At 38.8% G+C, this 10,324-nt stretch overlaps 1 protein-coding gene across 2 annotated transcripts; it reads right to left on the bottom strand.

Annotated features, from left to right (window-relative positions):
* Positions 1–6,106: 6,106 nt before the first annotated feature.
* LOC128528900 (GTPase IMAP family member 7-like) lies at positions 6,107–10,324 on the bottom strand. 2 transcript variants are annotated; one of them, XM_053502085.1, is made up of 5 exons: positions 10,264–10,324; positions 10,015–10,103; positions 9,651–9,686; positions 9,455–9,503; positions 6,107–9,379 (listed from the first exon to the last, which is right to left on the bottom strand). In XM_053502085.1, the coding sequence occupies exons 1-5, from the start codon at positions 10,298–10,300 to the stop codon at positions 8,538–8,540; spliced, it is 1,053 nt and encodes a 350-aa protein (XP_053358060.1). In that variant the 5' UTR covers positions 10,301–10,324; the 3' UTR covers positions 6,107–8,537. The 2 variants fall into 2 exon arrangements, with proteins under 2 accessions (XP_053358060.1, XP_053358059.1); XM_053502084.1 differs by having other exon boundaries at positions 6,107–9,503.

Below are 10,324 nucleotides of genomic sequence, written 5' to 3'. Positions count from 1 at the left end.
GGTCCTTGTGCAATTCAAGGAGTGCACCCTGGGAGTGGCATAAATCATTAAATAAACGTTTTCCATTTTTGGGTCTCCAACAATACAAAAACTAAACAGTAAAAAAACAGGTTAATTTTTCTGTACATAAATACACACTGATTTGTCTGTATAACCTAAAGAAAAATAAAAAAATTCAAGGAAAATACACAGAAAACAACAAACAAGTTTTTAAATTCCTGGAATTGAGGTAGAAACCCATCAACACATTTTTAAACCTAAGTAAATAGTATGTAAAAAAAATAAATGGAGAAGCAGAAGCCACACCTGACTCCACTGACTCTGACGCTGGCCTAGATGTTTCCTAAGATTTTTCCCAGCTTATTCATGCACAATGGGCCAAATGCAGCACAGAGCTGTCCTGTACATCTAATGTGAATCTAGGCCAGATTTGGGCTAGTACAACTTTTCATTTTATTATATTTGGCACAAATCAGACACAGAAGCAAAACTATGGTGCCCTTGATCTGGCCCAGACTTTTCCCAAAATCTTTAACAAACCTGGCAAACGGATTTGGCAAATAGGTAAACGCTCAGCTTATTCATTTGAAATTCTTTATAGTAACATAAGTGTATTTAACTATATTAAGTCAGCTCAGTCGATCCCGCTAATTGTCATTTACAGACCTCCAGGGCCGTACTCGGAATTTCTTAGTGAATTTGCAGATTTCCTCTCAAACCTAGTCGTTTCTGTAGACAAAGTGTTAATTGCTGGAGATTTTAATATTCATTTTGAAAACCCAGAAGACCCTCTGAGAACTGCATTTATGTCTATACTGGACTCGGTAGGAGTAAATCAGTGTGTAGTAGGACCCACTCATAAAGCAGGTCACACTTTAGATTTAATAATATTATTTGGATTAAGTATAAGAAATTTATTCACAATACCACTATCTGAAGTTATCTCAGATCACTATCTTGTCTCAATTCAAGTGTGTCACAATAATAATGTACACACAGCGCCGCGCTACCGTATGAAACGTACATTCACATCAACTACCAAACAGAGTTTTATCAGTAATCTCCCAGAGTTCCCAACTTCGATTAGATCACCGTCTGACCCCACAGAACTCGATCAGGCGACTGAATATTTAGAGTCGACATTTCGCTATACCCTAGATAATGTAGCTCCAGTCAAAAGAAAAATTATTAGAGATAAAAAACTTGCTCCCTGGTATAACGATCACACGCGCACTTTAAAACAGACCGCTCGGAAATTAGAACGTAAATGGCGTCAAACTAAATTACTAGTATTTCAAATAGCATGGAAGGAGAGCATCCTGAACTATAGAAAAGCTCTTAGTGTAGCTAGATCAACGTATCTCTCCACTCTTATAGAAAATAACAAAAATAATCCTAGATTCTTATTTAATGCTGTAGCCAAATTAACCAGAAATAAGACCACTGCAGAAATCTCCACAACAACATCATGCAATAGTGAGGACTTCATGAACTTTTTTAATAATAAAATTGTAAATATTAGGCATAAAATTGAGGTTTTGAAACCGAACAATGTAATTGATGCAGATGTTAATCTAGCCATGTCAGACCAGAACCTAGAATACTTTACTCCCCTTGAAGAGAATGAACTAATTTCACTCATCTCTTCTTCAAATTCATCAACCTGTATATTAGATCCTGTACCGACACATTTTCTTAAACAGATAGTACCAGCAATAACAGAACCCCTGTTGAGAATAATTAATTCTTTACTCAGCATTGGTTATGTTCCAAAATCTTTTAAATTAGCAGTTATCAAACCAATAATTAAGAAACCTGACCTCGACCCCTGTCAGCTGTCCAGTTACAGACCAATATTAAACCTCCCCTTTATCTCTAAGATCATGGAAAAGATAGTAGCGGAGCAGCTATGCTCATATATACATAGAAATGGCATACATGAACTGTATCAGTCAGGATTTAGGCCTCATCACAGTACAGAGACAGCGCTCGTTAAAGTAGTAAATGACACTCTATTGGCCTCTGATCAGGGTTGTGTAACTATGCTTGTATTACTTGACCTCAGTGCAGCTTTTGACACCGTTGATCACGCTATTCTTCTTCACAGATTAGAAAATGTAGTGGGAATTAAGGGTACAGCCCTCTCCTGGCTCAGATCCTATCTGACCCATCGTTATCAGTATGTAGACTTAAATGGTGATTATTCTACATGTTCTCTAGTGGAGTTTGGCGTTCCGCAGGGTTCAGTTTTAGGTCCACTGCTTTTTTTCCTTTACATGCTTCCTCTGGGCAACATAATCCGTAAGCATGGTATTAGTTTTCATTGTTATGCTGACGATACACAGTTATATGTCTCAGCAAAACCTGATGAGAAAAAACAGCTTACTAAAATTGAGCAATGTGTGCAGGACATAAGAAATTGGATGCTAATTAACTTCCTTCTGCTAAATCCGGATAAGACAGAAGTTCTAGTCATAGGACCGCATACAGCTAGGAGTAAAATTTTAGATCACACCGTAACTTTAGATGGCCTTTCTGTTCCATCAAATGCAACAGTGAAGGACCTTGGTGTGATTATTGATTCCAGCCTTTCATTTGAAGCACATGTAGATAATATTACCAGGATAGCATTCTTTCACCTCAGAAATATTGCCAGAATAAGAAATTTATTGTCGCTAAACGACGCAGAAAAACTAATTCATGCTTTTATCACCTCTGGGTTGGACTATTGTAATGCCTTACTGTCTGGTTGTTCAACTAGATGCATAAATAAGCTTCAGCTAGTCCAGAATGCAGCAGCGAGAGTCCTCACCAGAACCAGAAGATATGAGCACATCACCCCTATCTTATCTTCACTCCATTGGCTCCCTGTAAAATTTCGCATTGATTTTAAAATACTACTCTTGACATATAAAGCATTAAATGGTCTCGCGCCGCAGTACCTGAGCGAACTGCTAGTGTCTTACGATCCGCCACGCCTACTTCGATCAAAGGATGCAGGCTGCTTGTCAGTACCGCGTATTATGAAAAATACAGCTGGGGGCAGAGCTTTTTCTTACAAAGCCCCAAAGTTATGGAATAGTCTTCCAAATAGTGTTCGGGACTCAGACACAGTCTCAGTGTTTAAGTCCAGGCTAAAAACCTATTTATTTAGCCCTGCATTTTTATAAATAGATTTTCCATAGGTAAAGGAGCAGATCTGGGGGACTTATGGACGTAGAGTATTATGGTGAACTGGTATGTTTGGATGCTGTCTTCCTCACTCTCATTGATCACTCAGGTTTGCTGACGGTGAGGTGATTGTTTGCTTTACATGTCAGGAAGCCCTCATGTTTGTGTTTCCTTCTGGCTCTCCCTTTTAGTTATGCTGTCACAGTTAGTCCTGCCGGAGTCTCTGCTTGCACTCTACAGTTAATATACATTCACATTATACATTGTGTGACTGTGACCATACCTAACTGCCATCTCTCCTCTTCTTCTCTTTCCCCCCCTCTTTCTTTTTCCTCTCTCCTCCTGTCCCCCCCTTTCACTCTTTCTCTCTCTCTCTCTGTCGAGCTACACATGTCGTTCCTGAGCTGCCAGTGATCCAGACTCCCTCTGCCCTCCGGACCTGTCTGACCCATCCTGGTGCCCCGCTTCTGGCTGAAGATCTCGTCACATGGATGCCCCGTGTGTCTCTCTGGGATGCGTCTGGTGTCTGGGAATGATTCTCTCTACCTAGAAAATGGTTCTGGCCTTGACTGGTGTTGGCAACTGTTTCTCTGGGGACTTGACAGTTCGATAGTTCATGACTGGAACTTCTTACAAGTCTACCTGGGTCTTCAATAACTACCTGGACTCCATATTAACATCAATTAACATCAGCTATTATAGCTGAACTGCCTCCCACCCTACACACTGTATAAATGCAGATCATTTACTGCTTTCTGTTTCACCCAAATGAGGATGAGTTCCCTGTTGAGTCTGGTTCCTCTCAAGGTTTCTTCCTATTACCATCTCAGGGAGTTTTTCCTTGCCACTGTCGCCCTCGGCTTGCTCACCAGGGACAAACTGACCATTTTGATTCATACAAATTCACATTTCATACAAACCTAAATAATTCTTTTGACTGTGTAAAGCTGCTTTGCGGCAATGAAAATTGCTAAAAGCGCTATACAAATAAAATTGAATTGAATTGAATTTTTGCACAATGGGCCAAAACTGGCACAGGTGTGTTCTGTAGATCTTATGTAAATTTATGCCACAACTCATCTTGCTCAGACCCAGGGATCATGTAACTTGTTTCATAATCCAAATACTTAAAATGATATTTTAGGTCTTGTATCACGAATTATTTTGCCCATACCATGTGTATAAACATAAAGATTATACAAAAAAGTCTACAAGTACAGGTATAGTTCGGGTATAAAGGGCAAAAAAAAATTTTAAGAGAACAAAAAAACCCCAAAAAGTAAATACAGACTAAACTAATAAATTACTGCCTGGACAAAAAAAAAGTTGCCGTTTAAAAAGGGTCAAAGTACTGGCCTGCCAAGGACAGAAAACAACTAAGGATATTTGAAATGACTTAAATTAAATTGTCCTACATATAAAAACCTTTTAAAGAAGGCTGCACGTCTGTGAATGAAAATTCTAGGAAAGGTGGTTCCTAAAATCAAACTGTAATCGTTCCAATAAACATTCAGCAAGAGGAACACTGTTTCTTGAAAATCAACTGATAACTTCTCTCACACTTTCGGAAGAGATGCATCTGTCTGTGGGAACTGTACACACAATCATTCACCAGCACCACTTGCACATTACAGGGACTCGTCTGGGAGTTATTCCCACACATTCACCAATATCTCGCTCCAAGCCATTTTCATATGTTTGGGCCGTTAAAGGAGTTCCTGAGGGGCCAGTGTTTCAGACAAGAAGCAGGCAGTCCGTTTGTGGCCCTGATACACTGATACTACATACTCACAAAAGTGAGTAGACCCTTACATTTCAGCAACCACTTTATTACATGTTCTAAATTAAATATACAGTGGATTACGAACATCAAAGCAAATGTTTCCTATAAGAAATAATGGAAACTCAAATGATTTGTTCCACCGCCGCCAAAAATAAATACATAAAAATAATTAATACAAAATAGAAAGTAAAAATAAAACAAATTAACCTGCAACTAACCTGCAATTTACCTGGTTATCCGGGTGGAATTCACCTTTAAAACGTAAAAATAAATCCTGACAGATAAGTGTTTTCATTTGTGAGACTTTCACACGCGCACACATACAAACACAAAATAAAAGATGTTTTATGCACGGATTTATATACCAGTGAGAGACGTGCACTAAGACCGAGCAGGGGAGACGATTACCCACAATTCCACAGCGCAAGAGAGAGAAAAAACATTGGCTCAGTTGTCATCAAGTAACGCTTGGCGTCAAAACAAGAAGTTTTGAAGTGTGTGCTACATGATACTAGCTACTCGTAAACCAAGACTTGCTCTTGCAGAACACTCGCAAACCGGGTTATTCACAATCCAAGGTTCCACTGTAGTAGTGAGACTTTAGTTAACCCTAGCCATTTGGTGATGACTTGGTTCCAAACACATGGGCTTCCTTTCCATGATTGGGTTAGGCTTCCTGCTGCTTTGTGTTACAGACGAGATAAGGTAATCGGGATGGCGCCACTTGGGCTAGGAGAAGAGTTCTGGAAGAGTTCTCTCCCTCTCTCTATCTCTCTGATGAGCTACACATGTCGCTCCTGAGCTGCCCTCTGCCCTCTGGACCTGTCTGACTCGTCCTGGTGCCCCGATTCTGCGATCTGGTCGCATAGATGCCCCGTGTGGTCTGTTTGGGATCCGGGTGGTGACTGGGGATGGTCCCATTTTACCTTGAAGATGGTCCTGGCCTTGGCTAATGCAGACAGCTGTTCTCTGAGGACTTGTGACCGCAGTCGCTCCATAATTCAGGACTTAAATTTCCTACAATCTACCTGAGCCCCCAGTAACAAACTGGACTCCATATTAACTTAAAGACATTATCTGTAACATTAAACTTCCAGCTGCCTGACACACAGTATGACTGTAGATTAATCTCTGCTATCCAGTATCCCACAAATGTGGATGGGTTCCCTGTTGAGTCTGGTTCCTTCCAAGGTTTCTTCCTACTGCCATCTCATGGAGTTTTAACTTGTCTTTTTTATAAGGGACTATCTAATCATTTCAATTCATACATAATTTTCACATTTCATACAAATTTCCTTAATTTACTTTTGACTGTATAAAGCTGCTTTGCGACAATGACAATTGTTAAAAACGCTATACAAATAAAATTTAATTGAAATTAATTGAATATAGATCAAACTCTGCAAATAAGTTTTTAACTATGTATTACGATTATATGCTTTTTAATTTTTTCCCCCCGATTTTCTCCCTAATTTAGTCGTGTCCAACTCCTCCCCATCACTAGGGGGCTCCCACATTAAGGCTACTACTACCACTCAGTCGGGAGGGATGAAGACTATCATGTGTTTTGTCTGAACCACGTGACGCCAGCCAACTGCATCTTTTCGAAATGCTCACTCACGCACTTTTGGGGCGAAGTAACACACTCGGAGGACAGCGCTATCCGCTCCTTCCGCTTGCATGAGCTCACAGACGCCCCTGATTGGCTGTAGAGCCGTGAATAATGTGGGAGAACTAGGGAACATATTGACTTTTCTAAATAAATCAATAATCTTTGTAGCATACATACAAGATCTAGAAGGTTGTTGTGCCAAAAAGATGTCAGAAAGGATGCTTCAATGAATTAGATACAGTGGAACCTCCGATTGCGAGTAACGCAGTTTGCGAGTGTTCTGCAAGACGAGCAAAGATTTTTCATAACAAAGTAAAACTTAATTGTGAAATGGAAAGCAAATTATAAATTGTTTTCAACTTTTTTTTTTATAAATAAATGTCTAAAAAGTGTGTTGTGCATTTGTATTCACCCCCTTTACTCTGATACTCCTCACTAAAATCCAGTGCAACCAATTGCCTTCAGAAGTCAAATTAGTAAATAAATTCCACCTGTGTGTAATTTACTCTCAGTATAAACACGGCTGTTCTATAAAACCCTCAGAGGTTTGTTAGAGAACATTATTAAACAAATAGCATGGTTAAGCCCAAGGAACACACCAGGCAGGTCAGGGATACAGTTGTGACGGAGCACTGTTCAATCCATCTCCTGAAAATTAAAAAGTATGGCCGGTACTCCAGTTATGTGTGAATGTGTGAATGAGCATTTTTTTTTGTGTGTGTGTGTGTGTGTGTGTGTGTGTGTGTGTGTGCAAGTGTGTATGTTTGTGCCCTGCGATGGACTGGCAACCCATCTAGTGTCTACCCTGCCTCATGCCGTGAGTCTCCTGGGATAGGCTCCAGGCCTGCCACAACCCTGTATACAGGCTACAGCGTGTGAGTGATGAGTGAGTGAGTGAGTGGGTGGAATACATGAATACACACCCACTCCCAAAAGTAAGTATGCCCCTCTAATTTCAGCAAACATTCTAGTATATCTTCTCAAAGGACAATAGTATAGATATAGATATATAAATATATTTAGAGTATGTGCAGCTTGTATAACAGTACAGATTTACTGTCCTCTGAAAATAACTCAACATACTGTACAGCCTTTTTAGTCAAATTAGCTGGCAATAAAAAAGTGAGTACACCCTAAGTGATAACAGCTGTACATCTTTAATCATGCAAAGCACATAATAAAGTGGTTGCTGAAATGTGAGGGGTGTACTTACTTTTCTGAGATACTGTAAATATTTATATTTGGTTAAATCGGTAATTAATTGGTTTTAAAATAAAAATATAATGGAGTTCAGAATTTTTACTTAGTAGCAAAGGAAGAGAACAGTTCCATTTATTGAAAATGTAAGGAGATATTAAAAGCTGTTTTTAAAAACTTTGGAAAGTTTCATAACATTTCAGTGATTAGCTGGAAAGGTGTTTATGTAACTTTACACACCTTTACACACTTTACACACACTTTAACTTTAATGTCAGGTGTGCACGTGCAGGTCCGGTGTCAGTGCCCAGTTGGCATGCGATCACAAGGAGGTAGCACTATTGCACGCTTCAATGGTTGCTGACACGAGCCAAAACCGGCCCCTCCCAGCTCTCTCTGGGTGCGGCCACAGGCGGGAGTCTCTCTTGTGCAGCCGTCGGCTGGACAGCTTTCCCGGCTGGGATCAGAGAACCCCCATATCACATAATCTTTTCTAACTTTGTTTTTGACACTCGTTCAGTATAAAGGGGGGGACAATATTATTACTTTCTGTCACGATAGTTTGGGTGCAGGCGAGGCATAAGCATAGAGGTTAAGACTTAAATTGTATTTTAATAAGGAAAACAAACATGAACAAACTAAACATGAATCTATGAAAAAACTAAATGATGAACCGAACCAAACAGCATTTCAAAACATCTAAACCAAAAGAGCAAGGCACCCTTTAGGGGTTAACCCTGATACTTTCAAAGTAAATTGAATTTTACATATTGATTAAGAAAAAATGTTTTGAATAAAACCTACAATTCCTCTTAAAATATTGTCAATAAATCCGGTCACTGAAGAGCTTCGTTCAGCTTGAGCTCTTGCTTTTATTTCATGTTCCTCTTGAAGTTTCTTTTCTTCTCTCTCAAGTGCTTCCCCGTCAAACTTAGTCCTTAGTTCTTCTATCTCCTTTTGTCTTTTTGCTTCATTCTCTTTCAGGATCCGCTGTTTCTCTGCTTCTACTAATCTCTCTGCTTCCTGAAGCATCTCTGTAGTGTAAGGTTCTCCACCATTCACAGTGACAATCTTATCAATCTGGTCCAGTAGCTCGATGACTTGTTTTGGGTTCGGATCTTCATTATTGAACACATGGTATCCACCACTGCATTTTCTGATGAAATTCAAAAGCTTTGTGTTATTGCGAATAAATTGATGAATATTTTTCTTCTTGAGTTTATCTCCATGAGTGAAAAGAGCCATAGTGTACCTGGAAGACTTTTCCCCGAAAATAGTTTGAAATATCTTAACTGTTTGTACTTCTTCTTCTGTAAATCTACCTATTTGAATCACAACTAGGAAAACATGAGGTCCTGGAGCAGAGAGTGGAATGCACAGCTTAATGCGATCGACCACCTCATCTTCAGATAACTGAGTGTCAAACAGGCCTGGAGAGTCAATAACATGCACTTTCCTGCCATGTACACTTTCCCTGGCTTTGTCACACTGTGTGGTTACAGAGGAAGAGGCGATCTCAGATTCAAAAACCTTTTTTCCAAGGATGGTGTTTCCTGTTGCACTCTTGCCTACACCCGTCTTCCCGATTAGCAGGATCCGAAGCTCACCGCCTAATTCTGTTATTAATAGAACATTAAATGTTTTACATGTTGTTGCAAATATTTTTGCTAATGTCAAAATACAGTACATACCATGTTCATTTAAGACGTTGCTCTGTTGCTTAAAAATCTGTGAGAAAATCTGTGAGAAAATTTAGGATGATTTATATTATAGGTATAAATACATATAACAATACAATGTAAATAAATGACCTAATAACATAGGTGCAATATAGAAGCATAAAGTAGTAATTATTTCATATAGGTGCATATACGTATGGGCACGTACCTCCACTGATAATTCACTTATGTTGTATTCAGTTCTCTACAAATAGTGATTTGTGATTAGCACACAGTCAAAGACATTCACATTAGCAATTTATAACATAGCAATAAAAGATTATTTTCATTAATTGATGTTTGAAGAAAGTATAGAATCATTTTCCTTCATTTAAAAAAAAATATCAATAACTGAATTATCCAACATTCAATAACTGCGGTATGTTATTGAATGTTATTTCTTTCTACCTTTCACTTTAGTCATCCCAGGGTACAATATGAAAAAATACAAAAATACAAAACTCTTTCATGCTCATATGTACATTTACACTTAACGAGGGAAGTATTACATCAGTAGTAAAAGTTTAGCCTACCTGAAACAGCAAAGCTGCCACAACCACAAAACATGCCAGCAGCAGCAGTTTAGAAGAAAGAAACCAGGCCATGGACCGCTTTAACTGTCCTAAGAATTTTTATGTTAAGGATTAAATACAATAACTTAAAATATGCCAATAAACAACATTGTAACAACACTGTAAATAAAAGTTTAAACACATCTGAGTTACTTTAAATATTTTGTATATTCTTACAAATAACATGAAAACATTAAAGACATGTCTCACCTGCCATCTTGCTTGTGGACACTGGAGTCTCTTGCATCTGTCTCTCAGAGTGTAAGTTTTG

Source organism: Clarias gariepinus, chromosome 8, assembly GCF_024256425.1.
Source record: "Clarias gariepinus isolate MV-2021 ecotype Netherlands chromosome 8, CGAR_prim_01v2, whole genome shotgun sequence".
In the NCBI taxonomy this organism is placed as follows: domain Eukaryota; kingdom Metazoa; phylum Chordata; class Actinopteri; order Siluriformes; family Clariidae; genus Clarias; species Clarias gariepinus.
Note: the sequence above shows the minus strand (reverse complement) of the source record. Positions and strands in the feature narration are given on the sequence as shown.